At 36.8% G+C, this 22,683-nt stretch overlaps 2 protein-coding genes across 4 annotated transcripts in view; one reads left to right on the top strand and one right to left on the bottom strand.

Moving 5' to 3' along the window:
• Positions 1-21,323, bottom strand: part of ANAPC10 (anaphase promoting complex subunit 10) — a 55,033-nt gene extending 33,710 nt beyond the window's left edge. The window contains exons 1-5 of one of the 3 annotated variants that reach the window (XM_032464282.1): positions 21,186-21,322; positions 19,637-19,766; positions 14,423-14,513; positions 7,133-7,253; positions 475-603 (exon numbers count right to left, since the gene is read on the bottom strand). In XM_032464282.1, the coding sequence (XP_032320173.1) occupies positions 577-603; positions 7,133-7,253; positions 14,423-14,513; positions 19,637-19,751 (354 nt within the window). In that variant the 5' untranslated portion in view covers positions 19,752-19,766; positions 21,186-21,322 and the 3' untranslated portion in view covers positions 475-576. Of the gene's footprint in view, positions 1-474; positions 604-7,132; positions 7,254-14,422; positions 14,514-19,636; positions 19,767-21,185 lie in introns of those variants that run through there. The other 2 variants (XM_006187215.3, XM_032464277.1) reach the window with 2 other exon arrangements.
• Positions 21,324-21,388: 65 nt separating this feature from the next.
• ABCE1 (ATP binding cassette subfamily E member 1) overlaps positions 21,389-22,683 on the top strand; it is a 28,415-nt gene continuing 27,120 nt past the window's right edge. The window contains exon 1 of the mRNA XM_006187217.3: positions 21,389-21,532. The gene's annotated coding sequence lies outside the window, so the exon portion shown is untranslated. The remainder of the gene's footprint in view (positions 21,533-22,683) is intronic.

Genomic DNA, 22,683 nt, shown 5'->3' on the forward strand with positions numbered 1-22,683 from the left:
TTTTTTCTGAGAGAAGGAATCAGATTTGTTCAGATAATCTTACTGAAGCAAACTACACAAGAACGGGTCAATGGTAAGCCTACAGACTGACTGCTGGTATATTTATTTGACAACTTTTTATTAAATGCCTACTGTTTCCAACAATGTACCAGGTTCTCAGCCAGGTGCCCTAGCTGTTCAACTGGCTGTACTCACTCAGCAGGCTTTCCTTATACATTAAAAAGGAATTGATACCTATATCTCATTTTCACATCTCTAAATAAAACACATATTTCTATTGTATTATATTCTGCCATGGGGTTAAATAAAGGTTTTCTAAATTTTTGTTTGTTTGTTTTCTTTGCCCTTGGTTGTTACTACTGTCATTCTGCCTACACACACACACACACACACACACACAACCAGTGTAGGTCTTCCATGTGAAAGAGCACTTGAAAAAAACGCCCTCACAGGACAATGCTCCTGAAAGAACCCTCATCAACTTCATAGTCCCCATTAAGCAGGCATCAGAGCACAAAGCCTCCCAATCCAAAGCATTATGAAACAAAACAAGAATTTTCTTACCTGGCACAAACACTATGACAGGACAAGCTGGAATTCCTGCTATTAAAGTGAGTACCTTCATTAGTCTCAAATCTATAAATTTAGAAACCTTACACTAACAAGTGGTTAAACTGCTCGCAAGAACTGTCTTAGTTCAGAACTGCATTGAATAAACTGCCTAGTGCAACATGTAACACAGGCTTAGGAAGGAAACTTTGCAGTCCCTGGCTAACTGGATTCCTGACCATTATCAGCCTCTGTGACAACACGTTCTCTTGATTTTTTTTCATCTCTGGCAGTTCCTCTCAACCTTTTTCATCAGATGATCCTTTTCTACCCAATCCTTGAATATCGACATTTCCATAATTCCAGCCCTGGTACTCTTCTTTTCAACTATACACACTCCCTGAATGAAATCAAAACTCACACCTAAGCTTCTACTTACACATGGGTGATTCCCAAATCTATGCCTCTAACCTAGGCTTCTTTCTTCAGGCTTGAATCCTCCGTATACCTGACCACCCACTGAAAAGTTGTCCATCTGAAAAGATACCAGAAATCAGTGGCAAAAGTTAATCTGATTAGCTCAACCTTTCTCTCCATCCCTACCCACAGTGTTCCTTAACTCTGTATTCCATTTCTGATTAATCACAACATTCAACTAGTTGCCAGATGTGAGAAGAATCCAAGATGTCACCTTCTACCTACTTGAACCGCCTAGCCATAGTCCCAGTAAACCCCAGATAGCAATCAGTCACCAGTCCTTTTGATTCTTTTTCAAATACATTCCCTTCCTCTTGAACCCAACTGCCACAGCCTTAGTTAAATCCTCATCATTTTCACCTGGATACCACGTATCTGCTCTTCACATGGCTCCAGCCCCATCATTCCCAAGGTTTACCTTTATCAGTGTGTCCTCATTGAAAATCTGAACCCCCTAAAAAGTCTGGCAGTAAGCACAATCTGACTTTTGCCTATATATTTTCACAGGAACAATAACATATGTATTCCCTGCAAGAATGTAAACTCCTTATTGTACATTGGCCACATTACCGTCACTATCACAATAAATATGCTGAATGAATAAATACTCCTCGGGTCTTTCTTGCTGCTTCCTCACACCCACCCAGCTTCCAGGCATACTTTACTAACAGTTCCGCCATTACACCATGCCTGCATGTTTCCATACCTTTACATGCGTCATGCCCCCTTTCATAACGCCTCCACTTTATCCTCCACCTGAGTAGGCTTCATATTTATCCTTAAGATTCAATTGAACCATCACTTCTTTAAGAAAAAAATTTTAAACTCTTATTCCTAATATTCTACTGTGTTCCCACACCTCCTGTATGAACTTACTAGACTATACTGTAATTGTTGATTTCTTTGCCTGTCTCTTCCACCAGACTATGAAGTGCTTAAGGGCAAAGACAGTGACTATCTTTGCTGCGTTCTGAGTACCTAACAGTGCCTGGCACTAAGCAGGCCCTAAATAAATATTTACTGAAGAAAGCGTGAATCTGTCTTGTATGGGAATGCCAAGAATACTCAAAAAAAATCTATAGTCTAACTTTGAGGTCAAACAAAAAACAAGAGATACAATAATGTTTCTCTCTTAAAAATACATGATATTCTACTGTGTAAGATACTTTAGTTTCAAAAGGAAACGTACCCCAAACGCATAGTTACTTCAACTCCATTTCAGAAATTAGCAACGAATATAATTACAAATAATTTTTTAATTGCTTATGTTAGAGAGAGATAAAAGACAGCAATATTTCTAGCCTAAAAATTCTGTGTACCACACCAAAACATTCTACACTCATTTCAAAGATACCCTGAAGTTAGTTATAAAAACTAACTTAAAAAATATTTTCTTTTAAATTAGCTAAATTCAATAAAAACTATTTTTTCCAAAGGCTCAATAAATTAAACACTCTGTCTTACCAAACCAATTTATGTTTGTAGATACTTCCTAAATCATTCTACTTTATATCAAATTGTTTAAAATAGGCCCCTCAAAAGAAAGTAAATGTAAGTAGATTTTAGGAACAATGGATAGAGTCAGAGCCTTTGTCCACATCTCCTTATTCTACCACACACATTAATGGAACCCAAATTATAATACTAAATGTTATTTTAACAGAAGAGCTGACTTATTAACCACTTCTGTCAAAGTACCATATATGGACTCCCATTGCCATGCGACTGATTTAAGACACAAGGGGGAGAGCCAAAATGCTCACCCACATGGAAGAAAAGGAAAATATCATTACAGCTCTCCTAACATCAAAGACTTGTTTCAAGCCCCCTCTTAAAAAAAAAAAAAAAAAAAACCAAAAACAACGTGGTAACAGCTTTATTATCTGAAGACAAAAACAAGGCTTAAATTCACTTAAGAGCTCAATCTTGTGTTCCATCAGTATTTTACCCCTTTGTGGCTACATATTTTGGAAGCAAAATGCTAACAATGAACCAAAGGACAGCTTTCACAAATGCTACAAATATCTGCTTAACCTTAAGTTAACAAGTTGTTTTTCATGAACTGCACAGAAATAATTTTGAGAGCTGTCACTGTATGTCCAATGAATGACTTTATATTTAAGAACAAAAATTTCTACAATAGTTTTTTAAGAAAAGAAATAACTAGCTAGCAAATTGAAAAGGACTTTAAGTTTTCTTGGATTTTAGCTGGAGATGCTTTCTAAAATGTTAAAATGGGCACAATTAATAATATAGTATTCTTTGGTTTCTCACGCTAAATGACAAAAAAATTTCCTTCACACATATTTTCCCTTCTGAGAGCAAAGGAAATGAACAATGTTAAACCAGAACATAATGTTAAATATGAAGGATTTAAACATTTAAAAAGCAACCATATCTTTATTTGAAATCATCTCCTAAATAACTTTCTGGACAACATGAGCATGATTTCCTGCATAAAAGCAACAAAACTGAGATGAAGGATTCTGAAAAGATAATGATACAAAGACTCTGAAATGCTAAATTCTCACTTCTATATAGAAAGTTTCCCATGCAGAAGCAACAAATCATAAACATCTTGTAAAATGTTCTTAGGTTGTTGGTTTCCCATTTGTGTAGGATAGATAATTTCGAAAACAAGAAAGTAGAATGAGCAGCATAAATAAATTCAACTCTGATGCCAAAACATGTTCTAATTGGCCAAATTCAGTTTTAGTATCTTGCAATCATTAAGCAGAAAGTCTAAACTTCATTTCTGTTTTAATTCTAGGTCCTTCCTCAGGTATAGAGGTTAAAATACGCATTCTAGAGTAGTAAAGGAAGGGCCTGATCTCTTTGTAGAGATTTTTCAACAGAGGTAACAAAGACCTACATATAATATTATGCTTCATAACTGAAGTGAAGGAAAACATACGAGAGAAAAAGAATAATCTTTGGGTAAATAGGGTAACTATTTGTTCTTTTCATCCTGAACTAAAATTTTTTAAAGTTACTATTGTAAATCAATAATAAAGTCACAGAAAATAAGTTTGGAGTGTCTCAAGTAAACAAATTCATAATTTCTAGTAAAAAAGGAAAACCTCTTAAAACACTCCAATACATACTACACCCTCCAGTGGGCAAGCATCCATGGAAAAATATAAAAAGATTTAGTTGGATTTTCCACTCAGTTAAATCAGTCCTATAACTAATGAAATGATGGTTCTAAAAACCTCATAAAACTTCACACTATTTTAATCACTTGTCTTAATATCTGAGTTACAAGAAGCAAAGATTTTTTAAAAAGATAACAATTTGGATGTTAGAGAGGAGTAATGTAAGAAAATAAAATCATGATCTTCTTATCTTTCCTTAAAAACAAAGTGCTATCAGATTCTTAATTTCTTTAACTTAGAAAAGAAAAAAGGCAAACAGAATCAATCACATATAAAGATGTATAATCAAAAGATAAAAGTATCCTTATATACCATGAGCTGCAAAGGCAGCACTAATATTTTAAAGCAAAATCCAAAAATTATGGTTCCTTAGTGAGAACTGTGGCAGAAAAGCAGTATGTTCATTAAGTTTTTCAGGAAAACAACTTACATTATCACCTGGTAATATTAGTATTACTGGTCTCATGGGGCTATGTGGTCACTACACAGAAATATAAACACACTTAGAATAAAATTAAGAGACTATTTAAAAGAGCCTTTATTCTATATGGCTAATGTTTCAGCACTTAAATGATATAGTAGAAGCAAAGACTAGATTAAAAATATTCCACAATGGTACAAATATCATTTAAAGTTTCTCTATTTAACAAAATACAAACATATATTTGATACATAAATCTAGAAATCATTATGAAGGTGCATCATTCCCAAAATGCAGTAAAGAATTTTTGAATACTCTAGGAAAAACTAGTACAACTAAGACTACTCGAGGCCTTGAACTTATCACTAGGCTCTGAGGCCAGCAATTAAAGGACAATACTGACATCTAGTGGACAATACAAATATATACAACACATAGTTTGGATCAAAACTTATTTCTCGTGTTTGACATATTTCAACCTATCTGAAGAATTATATGACAAATCTTCAGTTTTAAACCAAAACAAGCTGACTCTGCTCCGAAAAGGCTTCTCAATATGAGTGGCCCAATCATGCAATAAATATAAAATGTTTAACAAAGTATAAGAAGTAACTATCTCAAGTCTTTAAAGCACTGAACACTGATTAAATGTATCAAATACATGACCAAAAGAAGAATTAGCAAATGGTCTAATATGATTATGATAATAAAAGAATTTAAAGGTTCTCAATTCAAAAAGTAAAAAGTGAAAAAAAATTTAAATGACGAAAATCAGGAGCTGATCTATTTATGAATTTATTCAAACATGGGAAGTATGTTTTAACCTGTACAGTCTGTCAAACAAAATAAGAAATGGTTTTAAACTAAAAGAAGACTATATAATTTATGACAATTTTTCAAAACCAAACTGGTTCTCAAGAAAATTCATAGGATTATTTTTTTAAAAGTAAAGGAAGATAACTGTCTAGGTAATTGTCTTAAAAAGCAATGAACTTATCTCAAAGGACAAAAAACAAATAAAACAAAAATACCTGTGGACAATGTCCTTACTTATTATTTGTTAATACATAAGCAAATTTCACAGAAGAACAACACTGCACCTAATGAGGAAACAATGAAAGTATATGTGGTTTTTATTAAGTATTTTATTATAACTCAGGGAAGAAGTAAATGTAGAGATAGGATTTAAACATAAAGACTAAGTCACGCAAGAGTCCAGGCCACAAAACTGGAAAGCTTTCAAAAATCACAGATCCTTCCCGTAAATCTTAGAACCACCTAATTTAAAAGATTTTAATGATTATTTGAGCTCAAAGATTTTCTGACAAGAAAAATGCTAAGGGCCAGAACTTTCCAAGTATACAGTTCAAAATCATTGAAGCTATCTCTGCAATGTAAATATTCTGGGACTAATAAAATTCAGATCACAAAAACATTGTCCTATTGGCTTCAAAAAGTTATCAGGGATAAATAAATTGTGGTATATTCAAATAATGGACTAAACTCAGTAATGAAAAAAAAATGAAGCAAAGATACATGCAATGATGGATGAAAAAATGTTTTGGTTCATGTAGAAATCCACAAATTCAAATCTGTTTAAAAGATAGATGACTATATTTTTAATAATGAGTAACATTGATCATGTATCATTCCTACAATTTTATCTTCACCTTTTTTGCAGTGTTTTTGGAAAATATCTGTGTTACTTACTCAGCATTATTTTAATACTGTATAAACATGCATAATAAATATTAAATTCTTATTTACTTTAAAAAATATTAGGCTGAGTGAAAGAGGCCTTACATGAAGGTATACCCCGTATGATTCCATTTACATGACATTCTAGAACAGGGAAAACTGATCTATGGAATGAATGAATGAATAAATAAATAAAATCAGAAAAACAGTTATGTCTAAGGGCAGGACAGAGATGGAAACTGACTAAAAAGGGATACGAGGGAATTTTCTGGTGTAACAGAAATGTTCTATATCTTAACAGGATTTGGGGTTACACAGATATATATGCATTTGTTAAAACTCACCAACATTATACTTAAGATTTGTATAAAATTTATATAAATTTTACCTTAAAAAATGAACTTCAAGCAAGTATTAATAACCCTAGCTATATATCATGCTAAAGTATTTGGAGTGATGTGTACAAATACATGGAAATCACTTTGAAATGCACATAATAATTAGTTAATCGACAGAGTATAATAAAGCAATATAGCAAAACTTTAACAACTGTAAAATCTAGGATGTGAGTAAACTGGGGTTCACTATATAATTCTTTCAGCTTTTCTGTACATCTGAAAATTTCCATAATAAAATATTGAGGAAAAAAGATGATAATCAGAATTCAAAAGAATATTAAAAATACTAAAAATTTTAAATGTTTTCTTAGATATTAACAATTTTCCTTTTATATATTAACATTTTAATCTGACTAATTTAATGTCAAAGGTGACTATCTTCTTGAGAGCAAGAATTACAGGACAAAATATTTTTTAAAATTTTAAAGACATACCCGAATTTCTTGAAGATTGTGAAAATTATTTCCCACTCTGACTGAGATCTTGCTTGGAGTATAGCTTTCATCAGATTTGTAGTCCGCATAAATACATAATGTCTTCACTGTTGTTTTTCTTCTAAAAGCAATAAAGTAAAAACAATGTGCCTTTTATCATGCGGAAAGATTATATCCAAAACATCTTATTCTGATTTTAAAAGTCACAGTTTGCTAAAATGAGTATCTGAATCAATAATTTCCATTTTCTTTAATTTTAGCAATGATGGAAATGAAGCACATGTAAAAAAAAAGATACACATGTTACTTGTACAGACATCTCTTACCTAGAACATGGTCAAGAACCAGATGTGAGCAAAAAAGGAACAGTTAAGCCAAAATAGCTACCTTAGAGTGCAAACAAGCATCAAAGATTTCAGTTCTCCTCATCTGTATTCTAGACAAAGAAATTATTCTAACAAGCTTGACTAGTTAACAGTTAATTACTTAATTTCCTATGTTAATACTTGAAAATAACTATCTAAGTGAGAAACTAAGTCTAGCAAGGAGAAAAATGGTCTTTTTAAAAATAGAAAGTATAATCTTATCATTTAATGCAAGAAATAAAATTTTGCTATTTTAAAATATATACCTTAGAAAAATAAGCAAAGATTACAGAAAAAAATTAATCTCAGAAAGCTGCAAGTGGCCAAAAAACATGAAAATATGTTCAATCTCTAATAATTAAAGAAAAAGAAATTAAAATATACAGATATTAGTTTTTTATCATATTGGGAAATATGAAAATAATTAATAATACTCAAATTTGATGAGAAAAAGGTACTTTCCTAGCCACTAGGAAGACACAGTCTTTGACCCACAAATTCAACTTCTAAGAATGCATTAAAAGACAATAAATAACATAACTACTCTAAAACGGATGAAGAAAAATGTTCATGATCTTGCAGCTGAATTACTGAAAAATTATAAATAACCTAAATGTCCATCCAATAGGGAATTAGGTAAACAAACTACATTATACAAATCCAATGAAATCCTACACAACGATTTAAGATGCACACAGATAGATAGTTAAAGTAGGGAAAAAGCAGATTACAAAACAGAATATTAAAAAGAATTGCATTCTGGGAAAAACAAAAAAGTTTTAAAGTCATATAAACCTATATATAGGTATACATAGAAAAAGGCACAGGTAGAATCATATGAGAACAGTAAAAGTGACTATTTTGGTGGGGTGGAACTATGGGAGATCCTTGTTTTCTTCTTTATGATTTCTATATTTTCTGATTAATGTTTTACAATAAGCATATATTATTCTGGTCTTTGGGGGGGAAATTAGACAATTTTAAGTATCAACCCAAAAAAATTAAGAAGCCTATTTAAATATGCTTTAAAAGTTAAGATCTGGTATAACCGGCACTGACTTCATAACAATGAGCTCCTTGAACAGAAGCAGTCTATGTCAAAAGTCAGCCTATAAAAACAGCAGGGGATCTGTAGTTCTGAGTGAGGGGACCAAACTTCTGTAGCCCAAGCTTTTCATCAGAAAGGAATGGGGAAAGTTAAAGACTTTTCCTCAAATAATAAAGACTGATCAAGGTGTAAAACGCTAAATACTCAGGAACTGCTGACAGCATAAATACCATTACCAGATTTTCAAAAGAGGCCAGCGGTATCAAACTGACATCTTTCTCTTTCTACTGGGCCAGGAAGGAGATGGGAGAGGATGCAAAGGAAGAAGGGGGAATTTTGAATGGCGTACAAAAGATCTTTTCCCTGATGCACCAGCCATAAAGAGGCAGTGAAAGCTCTTTCTTAATATGGAGAGATCAAAGATCATGACGATAACTCTTAAGGACTTTTTTTTTAACAAAAGCCAAACTAAAGGATCGAGTTTTTAACTCAGGATAATTTTATCTCTAAGTTATTAAATTCAAGATAACTTGGTCACTAAGAACTAAAAGATATAATAAGGGTTAGGTTAGAAAGGCGAAAAAACAGTAATAACACTAATGATTATAAACACAACAGCAACAGCAGCAAATAGCAAGTGAATACTGTGTCTGGCCCAGAAGTAATGCTTTATGTGTATTATCTCATCTACTCCTCAACCTTGCAATAGAGGAACTATTATCACTTCCATTTTACTGACTGAAAAAATAAAAACAGTAACACTCAGGTTAATAACTGGCTTAAGGTCACAAAGCTAGTAGATGGGCAGAGCGGGAGTTCACATGTGTCTGCCTGCCTCACATGATCTTAACTACTATCACCTTCCTACTAATCAACTGTACTTAGCTTACTCAACATTGTCATTGACACCATTTTACAGTAAATACGTAGATGTTTGTAATGCTTTAAATTTTACCTACATCATGAGCTCATGTAGCACCAGAAATCATGGGAATAACTCAGGCAATATACGCAGTTTCATTAGACTTGCAAAGGAAACTGTGACCTCACCAAGAATTTTAAACTGTCATTCTAAAAGGTACCCATTAAGCCTTTTAAATTTTTTATCAATTTTATCTCATGGTAAAATTTTAAAATAACATTGCACAGAAAATCGTGCTGTTTGTCAAATGGCAATGCATGCGGGAAGATTAAGTGCACAGATTATGAGACTTAGTGGTAGCTACTCAAATGCTCAAATCATCTTGAAAATAATAATCACCATAACTGAATGCTTACTAGACACCAGGCACTATGCTAACCTCTTAGGATACAGTATTGTAAGAAGGGAGAAGTAAGAAGGTAAGACTTCCCATTTCTGATGATGTAAGTACCACTCCCAGCCTCTATCCCCTCACCCACTACTCCCCTTCTGCAGAGAAAGAGCTGCTGGCAGGAAGCCAGTATTTGCTCTGTTCCTTCATGTCACACATTTAATAGGAGCAGGCTCCACCTGGTCTAGCACTTTCATAACTGGATGGGTAACTCTGCTTAATTTTAGGGTTCAATTTTAGGAAACACACTTGACCACAGATATAAACCCTTTCTAAAACATCAGCTTTGTCAGTTTTATAAGAGTGATACTTTGGTCTCCACCTGCTGACTCTTGAATAATTTCCCAACTGATTTGGAACCCATGAAATTACAACAGAAGACATTAGGGACAGATAACTCCTAGTTGCCAACCTAACAGCCTCCTGTCCCTTCTTTCTTCAGAACATCCAGCTAACAGACTATACTCCCCAGCTTCCCTTAAAGCTAGGTATGACTGTATGGCTAAGTTATGGCCAGTAAGAGTTGAACCAAATGACTGTTGTGTTATAAAGAACCTCTTTAAAAGGAAGGCATGCCCCTTTTACCTTTCCCACCTACTCCTTCCCACCGCCTGGGATTTAGGCAAAAGTCAGGATGTCCTGTCTGCCCATGAAGGAATTACCACTACCAGACTTGCCCTCCCACCATAAACAGCTAGAATACCAGGCAACATCTACGAAACATCTGACTGCAGACACTGAACAACAGGACAGAAAGGGAATGAATGAAGTAAGTCCTATGAACAACTGGGCTTCTGGACTGAAGGCAATTTCTGGACTGCAATACAGGGAGGGAAGAGTCTAACAGAATCCTGCAGTCTCACTAATTGACGAAGGAGCTATACTGAGAAAAAAACTCCAGACATCTGCATGGAGTTCCCTTGAGTCTTTGAATACCAATCTGTGCATGCATGGGATGAAACTCCACAAAGACATGCAAAGAACAGCAGTTGCTGTGAGTACAATTCCTTAGAAGCAGTAAGCCAAACAATTCCCAGAGGTCACACAGAGTAGCCAATCATCAGCGTTCCTAACAACCAAAGTGGAGAGTCCAAATATCTCTTCAAATATCTAGGGCAGCCTACTGTATAGCACAAGGAACTATATTCACAATCTTGTAGTAACCTATAATGGAAAGGAATCTGGTATACACCTGAAACATTGTAAATCAACTATACTTCAGTAAAAAAAAAATGAAAAAAAAAAAACCCTCAAATATCTAGGACATTCATTTGAGATCCCAGAAGGGTCAAGCCGCAGCATTCCATGAGGCTAATCTTGCCCATAAGAAGTGATCTTAAAGAGTGGTCTGGGGATCTGTGAGGGATCTCAAGACTCCTTTAGGGGATCAACAAGGTCATAACTATTTTCCTAATAATACTAAGACATTATTTGTCTTTTTCAGAATCATTCTCTTATGAGTGTACAGTGCAGTTTTCCAGATGCAATCTGCCATGGGATGCTGTAAAAGGTTGAATGAAGAAGCGTATGTGAGACTCCAGCTGTCTTCTCTTAAGTCGGACCACTAAAGAGATTCACAAGAAAAGTAAAACAGTAACACTATTCTCACTATTTTGTGTTTTGGAAGAGACAGTTATTTTTCATTGAAAAATGTTATTTGTGTTAACATATAGTAGATTATTATTCAATTTTAGATAATAAATAAATACTTTAAAATTCCTCAGCTATCATTTCTAATATGGTTAATACTGAAAAGATATAAAAAATAAATAAAAGGCTTTTGGAGGCCTCAATAAAAGGTTAAAATGGTACTGGAACCAAAAAGTTGGAGAATTGCTGCCCTAGAGCAGGGATCAGCAAACCCACGGTTCAGATGCCAAATGTGGCTTACCACCTATTTTTGTAAATAAAGTAACAGTGAAACAAAGCAATGCCCATTCACTCACCTACTGTCCGCAGCTACTTCTGCACTACAACAGCAGCGCCGGGCAGTTGCAATAGCTTAAACATAGTCTGCAAGGCCTAAAATGTTTACTGTCTACGCCATTACAAAAAGTTTGCTGACTCCCACCCTGGAGTAAAAGGTACTCTAGACCCACTATAAAGAGGCTTAAAATCAAGCCTCAAAAAGATCAAGTTGATTCTTAAGTAACTTAACTGCCTGCCAGAACAAAGCCTAATCCTCTTAAAAAAAAAATCTAACATTCAACGTGGTGAAATTTACTATATCCAGGATCCAATCAAAAATTACTGCAAAGATGCAGAAAAATGTGAGCCATAATGAGGAAAAATCAGTCAATAAAGATAGATATAGAAAAGACAGATGATAGAATTTAAAAATAATAAATTAAAAAGAGGTAATATAAATATGTGCCTACAGGTGTATAACAAACCACGTCGAAACTTAGTGGCTTTAAAAAGTAGAAATTATTTTGTTTATGAATTTGGAATGTGGGCAGGGCTCAGAAGGGAAGGTCCTACACAGCATCAGGTGTAGCACCCTGACTTGAGATCTGAAGGATTTGTTTCCAAGATGGCTCACCAATACGGCTGACAAGTTGGTGCTGGTTGTCAGCTGGGAGCTTAGCTGACGACTTGGGCTTTGGTTCATTATTCTAATGGGCTTCTCCATTTGATGTGGGTTTTCTCACAGCATGGTAGATGGGTATCAAGGGGGAGAGTCACATAAAAGAAAGAGAACAAGGCAGAAATTGCCTTTTATGACCAAGCCTTAGAAATAATAGTGTCATAACATCCATACTTCATTAGAAAACGATTTAAAAACCAAACAATGAGATATGACATCAAAAAGTATAAGCAACATAAAAAAATTAACAAAATGTATTTCATCAAAAATAAAAATTTTTATAAAGTGGCAACCCACAGAATGGGAGAAAATAAAATCCAGAATATATAAAAAACTCCTAAAAATCAACAACAAAAAAGCAAAAAGCCAATTCAAAAATGGGCAAAGGACTTGAATAGCCATTTCTCCAAAAAAGATATTAAATGGCCAATAAGTACTTGAAAAGAGGCTCAACATCACTAATCATTAAAGAAATGCAAATCAAAACCTTAATGATGGTTTCACTTCACACCCATTAGAATGGCTATTATCAAAAAAATAGAAAACGAGTATTGGCATGGATGTGGAGAAATGGGAAACAATATACAATATTGTTTTTGGGGATGTAAAATGGTACAGCTGCTGTGGAAAACAGTATGGTAGTACCTCAAAAAATTAAATACAGAATTACCATTAGATCAAGCAATTCCACTTCTAGGTATACATGCAAAAGAACTGAAAGCCAGGACTCAAACAGACAACTTGTCCATCATGTCCAGGGCAGGATTACTCACAATAGCCATAAGGTGGAAACAATCCAAATGTCCATTAACAGCAAATGAAATTGGTATATACGTACAATGGAATACTATTTAGACTTAAAAAGGAATGAAATTCTAATACATGGATGGACCATGAAAACATTATGCTAAGTTACACTAAACACAAAAGGACAAATACTGTATGATTCTACTCATATGAGATACCTAGAGCAAGTTACTCAATCTCTCTGCTTCTAAGGCTATAAAATAAAGATAAAAATAGCCATAAAAGTTAAATGAAATAAACAGGTAAGGCATTTAGCAAAGTATCTGGTATTTAAAGCCTTTTAAAAAATATTAGCTGCTGTTTTTATTTCTGGTGTATATATATTTAATATCCTAGGACAAGAGTTGGCATACATAGCCCACTGACTGAAACCTGTCCACCACCTACATTTGTAAGATTAATTAGAAAAGGTAAATTCAGTCATTATGCGTTGCCTACAGCTGCTTTCATGCAATAATGGCATTACTAAGTACTTGCAACAGGGACCAGACAACACACAAGGTCTAAAATATTTACTATCTGGCTTTTTCATAAGAAATTTGCTGATCTGTATCCTAGGACAATAAAAACAGACTAAAACTACAATGCTAGAGAATGTTAAAATAGATGGTATAAATGGAGCAAGATAAACAAGTTAACCGGTTTCCATCTATGTCAATAAATTCAAAGCACTTGACAAACATATGGCTGTTTTCCACTTCCTCCCCAAAAGTAAGCATTTCAAAACTGAGAATATCCTTAGAGGTAATCAGTTAGAATAATTTTTTTTCTAAATGGAAGTACAAATATGAGAAGTTATATAAATGGTCTATAGCTCAAGACTTACTATCATCACTCCTGGTGGACTTAATGAAATGCATTAAGGCACTGCATTGTGTCACAAGCAAAGTATAATTTTTTTGAAATAAATCATATTGAAAAGTACATCTGAGAAATATCTACATGAAAGGAACTGTGTACAATACCATCAAGAATTCATAAAAGATAAGACAAAGTAAACTTAAAACATTTAAAATCTAGCAGAGCAGAAAAATAATCTCTAAGGCTTACAAAAAGGCAGAGCTAAGTGCACTTCACTGCAATGTCTGTATTTCTTTAAGTTTTATGTAAATAAAAGATTTCTTTATCCACTGATAACTTATACAAGCTGAAAATTCAAAAACATATTACCTGAATTGGATGTTCACTAAATGAGGCTGGGAGCCATCTGATTGCCAGTAAGTTTCTAGATTGTCATCTCGTAATTGATCCACTCCAAACCCTAAAAACACCAAAGTTACAATAAATTCTCATAAAAAAGAAAGAGCCATATATTCAAAATATAAAATTACCAAATATATTTGATCAGAAACTGTGATAAAGATGATGGTCAGTACTGTGAAATTTAAATTAACCAAAATTCTTCCATCCTCTTAAGATCTCAGTTCTCGTAAGTGTAAAAATAATAAACACAAATCTCAATTAAATAGAGTTGAGAGACCAGATGGGGGAGCTCTCACACCCTGTGACCATAACAGAGCCCAAAAGGAAGAAGACTCCTCTTTCCTGGCAAGGATGCAGCCAATGAGAAGCCATGGCCTCTTTGTCTACTATAGCCCTCCCAGCTTCCTTTTCCTCTCTATAAAAGGGTTCTACTTCCCTTGCCAAGGGGGAACTTGCAAATGGCTTGCCATGGTTGCAGATCCCAAATTGCAATTCTCTGCTGATCCCAAGAAAACCCATCTTTGCTGGAGAAATATATGGCAGACTATTTATTTCAGATCAATATGTTGATGGCCCATACGCAGAGCAGGGAAGACTCCCCAATGGTTCCAGGGCTGGTGAGCAAACAGGTGCAGGACCTACCACTGAACCCACTGTCACTCACTGCTTTCTCGCTGACACTGGAATTTGAAGGTTGAATCTTTCCCCTGGATATGAGCACACACACTCTTTGCATTTGAAACTCTCCAAACTTTATTTGAGATCGATTTTAAGGTTTCATCCTTTTGGTTAAGGCTTTGTTCTGTATATGAGTACTCATTTGGCATGTCAGTCAGAATTTGAGATCAGACTATTTCAACCAAAGCTGCCTGAAAACACCTTTGGCCCTTTCCTTTGGGAACAGGGGCTGCTTCTCTGAAACTGTGACAGTTTTTCATCTTCATTCTATTCTTTTGGAATGGGCTGGCCTCTGGAAACTGGCTGAAAAAGTCTGGCCCAGCTCCTCCAGGACCAAGCTGTTTCCTTAGAACTGGCTGGGATTAGCCTACAAGCTGTTTGAATTGAGTTGTATGTGCTGTAAACTATTTGGAAATTGTTCTTTTACTACAGAGAAAAACCTCTGAGAAATGGGATCCTAGTTATCTAAACATTCTGAGTGTGCCCACCCCTTAACAGGACGCCAGATAATTTTATGTTTAAAAGGTGAGGTCCTTCCTCATGTAAATTTCTAATTAAATGGACCAACCTGACCGAAGGCAATTTAGAATATAAATGACCATTACAGAGAATTTTTGAAATCTCTAACTTAATTTCCTTAAAACTGAATAGGATTACAATGGCTCAAAAATGTCCAAAACTCAGCGTTAATGCTTATTTTGATTGGCATTTTGAGGCTTTTCAGCATTATCAGGAGGCTAAAATCGCCTCTCTGCAGAATAAAATTCTAAGATTAACTGAGGCAAACAAATGATTAAAGAAAGATAAAGTGGCTCCTGAAGCCTCAGGCTTCTCTTCCTTGGCTTCTTCGTCTTAGGCCCCATCTCATCTTGTCTCCTTCCCTCAGCTCCTTGTGGCCAGACTCCACCTCTGGCACCATCTTCCCCCTTCCCTTTTGTGCTGCCTACGCCTCCTCTATACCTTCAATTCCCCCATACCAATTCTTTTGCCAGCCTCCCCTTTTCTCTTAAATTCTCCCTTTTCCTCTGAACTTATCAGAACCTGTCCCTTTAAAATTAAGCCTTCTGAGAATCCAGAGGCTAAATCCTCAATTTCATATATTCCCTGGACAAAAATTGAACTGCAAGCCATTGTCAAAGATTTTCCCAAAGTAACTGAAGATCCTTACAGATTTGCTGAGTGACTTAATACAGTCATTAAAACTTGTCAACCTGGTTTCTCTGAATCCTTTCAGCTTGTTAGTGAAGGCCAGGTCCAGCACTGGATGAAAACTGCCAATTAGGAAAATCCTAAAAAGTCTCTAAAATTATAACTGGGAGACCAGCCCATCAACTTATCATACGACCAGGCCCCAGCAATTGCTCAAGCAACTTTATCATGCAATTCCTAGGATTTTTCCAAAGCCTGTTGATTGGAACAAAATTCAGACTTGCATACAAAAATCTGATGAACCTGTTTATGATTATTATAATCAACTTCTAATTCTTTTTAAAGAAAATTCTGGTCTTCCTTCAGATGTTGATTCAACCCAGGTAGCTTTTAACTCTGTTTATTAATGGGCTGAACTGGGACCATTCCCTTCTAGTAAAAGGACTAGGATGAACTGGGAAACTGTGTCCATTCCAGATTTAGTTAATCTGATGAACCAGTTCTCTTGCACTCTAGAATCACTGACAAAATTCTTAATTTTCAATTTCAGCAAATTAAAGTCCCTAAATGGGACCAAAATCTTCCAAGTTTCTGCAAAGAGTCAGAACATTGGAAAAGAGATTGTTACAAATTTAAGCACCTTAGGCACCTTCAGCCCGCTAACCAGCCTCTCCAACATCCTCCTAATTCTCAGTGACAGGGCTCAGAGGAACTACAGGGGCTCCTCCCAATCCTCTCTCTTAATCGATTTCAAGAAACATTTCTCCAAATTGGGGGTGAATCTCTCCCAGGCCTAATTAACACTAGAGCCACACTCTATACCCCAACTACTATAAAACAGCCCCTGCCTCAGAGAACTAAAACAGCTCAAATAGTGGGGATCTCTAATGATCCCCAAGAGGTTCCTGTTTCTGAACGTATCCCCTTTTGTTTAGGCTCTTTGAGAGATACACACCTTTCCTTCCCTTAGTTCCTCCACCCCTATCTATTCATTATGCCAAGACTTCTTAGATAAGTATCATGCTGTAATTTCTTTCTCCTAAAAGGGGGAAATAATTTTAGAAACTGAGAGTAGTCATCAAACTAACCAACAAGTGAGTTAAATGACCCTTTGATATCTTTTACTTGTTTCATTTCTGATGGTCCTAGAACTGATTCTGGAAACACTGATCATTTGTCCCTTTTAAATCAGCTAATCCCTTCTTCGTGGGCGAAATCCACAGCGCATCTCCCATCAAGATTCAAACAGACCCCTCAAAACCTCTTCCCAGAATTAATCAGTAACTTATAAGTAAAAAAGTCTTTCAAGACATAAAGCCCACAATATAAGATTACAAGGCTTGAGGTCTCTATCTCTTGCGCTAGTCCCTGTAACACCCCCATTTTACTGGTGAGAAAAACCTACAGGTGGAGGTTTGTCCAGGACCACCAGCAATAAACAACACTGTTATCCTTGGACACCCTGTTGGCCTAACCTTCATATGTCACTAACATCCATTCCCACCATGAGTAAATTCTTTACTGTAATTGATTCATGCAGGGTATGCTTTAGTATTCCAGTTGATGAAGCTAGCCAATACCTTTTTGCCTTTACTTTGGAAGAAATATAATTCACCTGGGCAGTAATACCTCAGAGTTTTACTAAGTCTTTTTTCTCTCAAATCCTGAAGGCTGATCTGGATGATAAAAAGTTCCCTGGGGGTTCTACTTTGTTGCAATGATTTGCTTCTTTACTCTCCTTTTCAAGCCTCCTCATAGGAAGTCATCATCTACTTGCTAAAGCTTTTAGCCTTAAAGGGACATAAGATTGCCAAAGAAAACTGCAGTTGGCCCAAACCCAGGTTTGCTATTTAGGGCATGTGATATCAGAACAAGGGCTACACCTAGATCTCAACAGACTTCATGGTGTCCTAAGTTTCCCAAAACCCTTAAGCACCAACTGCAAGGTTTTCTCAGGCTAGTTGGTTACTGCTGAAATTAGATTCCAAATTTCTCTTCTATGGCCAAAGTTTCTATAAGTTTTACTTAATAACAGCCCTGACCCAATTTTATGAGAAGAACCAGATGACATAGCTACCAAGGCCTTAATGGAGAGTTTGTTGAACCCACCTGCCCTTGGGCATTCCAATTATTCCCTTTTTGTATATGAAAATGGGAGGGGAATGCCCATGAGTTACTCACCCAAAAACATGGGGATCACCAGTGACCCATAGGATATTACACCAGCAACTGGACCCTGTGGCATGAAAGATACCCCCCTTGCTTTGGAACCATTACAGCCACTGTTCTTTTAGTTAAAGTCACCAAGAAATTCACTGTGGAATTCCCTTTAATCACTTTTGTACTTCATGCAACAGAAGCTCCCCTGAATTCTCATCATACTCAACACTTCTCAGTCAGCTGCCTCACCTCCTAAGAAATCCTTTGTTAGCTGTTCCTCATCTAACTCTTTTACATTGTAACAGCCTAAATCAGGCTACTCTTCCCCACCCAGTCACTGATGAAGTCCTTCACAACTGCTTTAATGCTGAAGGACCACCTCCTGACTCCTTGTGATGATCTACAGGAAATTCCTGTTTAATTCTGACTTCTCATGGTTCACTGATGGTTCTTATTTAAAAGGTGACAATGGCAAATATTGTGCTGGGTAAGCTATTACAACTCCTTCCGAGGCTACTGAGGCAGCAAACTTTACCTATGGCTACTTCAACTCAAAAGGCTGAATTCTTCGCTCTTACACAGTCCTGCACTTTAACCAAGGACAAAACTGCCAACATTTGTACTAAAAGCAGACATGCTTTCAGAGTAGCTCATGATTTTGAAATGCTGTGAAAGCAACATGATTTCTTTACTTCCAGCAGAAATAAAATTTAAAATGGCCCCTACATTCATAAATTATTGGATGCAACACATTTACCTCTGCTTTGCCTATAATTAAGATTTTGGAGAAATCTAAACTTGACTCTCTGGAAGCTAAGGGAAATCACCTTACTGATATTTCTGCAGGAATGCTGCCCTTAAAAGAACCAACAGCAGCCAAACCTCTGTCATGGTCCACAAGGGTATCTCCAAATGGTAACTTAGAAAAACTGGCTAGAAAAGCTAACCAAATAACCGAGTTATAGCAGAGAGAGGGGAGAATAAAGAGACCTTATGACATGTGCAGTTATACTGAAGTGGGTACTAGCAAAGCAACTGTACAGAGATTATATAACTATTTGTTTAAAATCCAATTAGATTTATTTTGGAATTAAAATAAAGCATCTAAACAAAAAGAATAGTAAAGTCAGCCCAGTGTACAAGGAAATTTTCAGTAGTTATTACAAACAGCTGTTTTGTTTTGTTTTGTTTTACCTGGTTTGCAAGATGAGAGTGACCAAACAGCTTGCGACCCAATTTCCCGTACTGTTCCAGTCCTTTCCAACTGCTTAGGGTCAGCACCAGGAGGTGTCTTGTTTGGTGTGGTCATTTTTTTTTTAATATTCTATGTAGAAAAAAGGAATATCCACATTACACCAGGGCCTAAGCATATTCCTACAATAGGTAAAAATAAAAATTTAGTAACCAAATGGATTGCTAATATTCCCTGGATATTAATTATCCATTTCTCAAAAGCAGTTGATAGAACTTAATCACTGTGATTAAAAACTCTGGGGAATTCAGTTTTTATTCCTAAAATATATTATATCATGACTTACAAGATGTGCAAAGCAGCAGAGGAGAGTAGTCAAAAGGACACAGCATCAGAGTGTCAGCTTCAGCCTCTTTAACTAGCCTAGACTTTGGGCAGGTCTGGGCTTTATTTCCTTTCCTGTCAAATGGGTTGACTTGATCTATAATTTCATAACGTTATGCAGTTCTATACCTGTATGAGTAAAAATTTCTACTTCAAATGGAGTTTTTTCCCTAGAAAAGTTAGAATGAAATACTCTTATTCCAGGAATATGTAAATATTGGTCTACATTTTGAATAATCCATTAAGTGATACAAAGAAAAATCACATCCCACTAGTTATCAAAAGTTCCATTTATATGTGCTCTTGCCATAGAACATAAAGCCAGAAAAAAGACTTCAAGGTCTAGAAGTCAGTAACTGGCCTATTCTGGACAAGTTTACTTCATCTTTTACATCTTTTGTTGGTTAATCTTGGTAAGCGTTTTCAAACATGAAAAAAAAAGACCTCTTGGATAGTGAGCAACATGTAAAACTGCTTTGGTAGTGCGAGGTTACAGCTACTGAATATCATTATGAGTATATCCTATTATAAACTTGGCCCTAAAGGTCTGTAAACCGTGTCCTTGACACCTCCTGTCAAATCTCAGTTATTCCCTAATCTCCACACAAGCAATTGATACTCTTCAAATAATAGTAGCTACTGGACTATTAACTTTGAAAAGGTCTGAGGTTTAAACGCTCCATTAGCAATTTATTGAATAAGTTGATGAATGAATAGGTTCAATTAAAAACTATAGTATTTACCACCTGCAAGTTAAGTGAGGGCTAGGATGAGACAATTAAATCTGTGGCCTCGTCAAATGTCAAAAAAAAAAGGCCCATTTCTACACTGGAGCAGAATTCAACTGCCGAACTTGGTACTGGACGCCACCAAGTGGATAATGCACGGAGCTCGGAGAAGATTAGGTTCCTATTCTTCCACACAGTTCAGAAGGACCTGAGGCCAAGGAGAGAACGCCACCGCGAGCAGCGTCTGGACCAGACTGTGCTGGTTCTGCTTGACACCTCTGCCAGAAGTGCTGGAATGATGGACAACGGCTAAAGATCCATTCCAGACCCACCCGCCTTGAGGAAATCAGGAGGGGAAAAGGAGACGGACATTGGGGAGGAGAAGGTATCTGCTTAAGCCAGAACCATCCTCCCCGTCGGGGAAAGCCCACGCACTTACAGCTTGCAGACCCGGCTTGCCACCACTCAGGTTTTCAGGATCCGCCACAGCTCCGCGCCACTCCCACTCAGCTTCTCAGCATAGCCTTTCTCCCCCAACGACGTAACTTGAGGTCGCAGCCCAATGACGTCAGTTCGCGCTGTCTCGCCCTACCACCCTCCAGGGCTCCGCCTTGCGCTCCCTGTCGCGCGTGCGCACTACGTGCTTGTGGCATGCGCGAGGCGGCGGCGGCTGGGCACCGCCATTTTGGCCGGTGGCCGTAGGAACACGCCGTTTGCCTGAGAAGTGAAAGCAAGAGCTGGTTTGGCCTCTGCATGCCCCTCCGCGAGGGAAATCTGTCTTTCCAGGTAAGTGGATACCCCGGCAAGGTTTGGCCGTTAGCTGCAGTCCGCCACTTTAGGGACGTTCTCCGAGAGCCTTTAGGTTAGGCCTCAGGTGGCGGCTGTGGAGACGGCGGCGGCGCGTGGCAGCCGGCTTGGGAGAGACAGCTGGAACCTGCGGAGCGCGGGCGCCACCGACGTCTGGAACCGCCTCGCGCTTCCCTTCCAGCCCGCCTGGCTCCTGGCCGCTGTTGGTCGCCATCCCCGCCAGGGAACACGAAAGTGGACCTGGATGCTATCCCCTCAGTGTTACCACCTCCACCGCCACCCCTCTTACACCGCTCCTACCCTAGAGCTGAATCTTCCCTTTAGAACTTACAGCATCCCCTCCTACCCCCAACTCTTTCCCGACACAGTGTAATGGGTATAATGTCACGGGTACGAATTTGACTATGGGAAGTCTTGGCCTTTTCTTGTACCGTTTGGCGACTGTGCTATGAGTCATGGCATCTTGCCGCCATGGAGTCGCGTACTCCTTTTCCACTCCCAGTCTCTTTAGAAATGACGGCCAAACGTCACTGCTTTTCTCAGAGTAACGTGCACTCTGCTGTAACCAGGGTTAGTTCAGTAATCTCCCAGGTTAACGCCTTCAGCATTTGGGGTGCGCTTTTACAAGATCCGCACTTTTCGTCTTGATGACTTCTCCGTTTTTCTCTTTACTGTATCTTAAAACTCCTTGAGATCAGGGGTGGTGTCATTACTGAAAATACCTTTATTTTTACTTCAGTGGTTCATACATTATAGGCATGATGGCTCACGCCAATTCCCACATCCCATAAACTACATAAACTGTTTTCTCATTTTCTTGCGGTAAAACTGGCAAAAGTGAGAAATGGCTGTCAAAACAGTGTGTGTGTGTTGTTTTGCCCTCTTTTCCATAGAACTGTTAATTAGCAGTTATGATAATGGTATGTGTGTTGCAGTCCTCAATCTTTGTCCTTCATACTGAGAATATTCATTCTGTATCAGTTACTTGACAATAATGCTTTGTCAGTATTAACCAAGGGCTCTTATCTGTATCTCAGCCAAAAAGTATTTTTGTTTGTTTAAGTTTTAGTTAAAAGCCTTGTTCTTTCGTATAAAAATTTTTTTTGGAAGAACACTTAATATAATTGCTG

Source organism: Camelus ferus, chromosome 2 (assembly GCF_009834535.1).
Source record: "Camelus ferus isolate YT-003-E chromosome 2, BCGSAC_Cfer_1.0, whole genome shotgun sequence".
In the NCBI taxonomy this organism is placed as follows: domain Eukaryota; kingdom Metazoa; phylum Chordata; class Mammalia; order Artiodactyla; family Camelidae; genus Camelus; species Camelus ferus.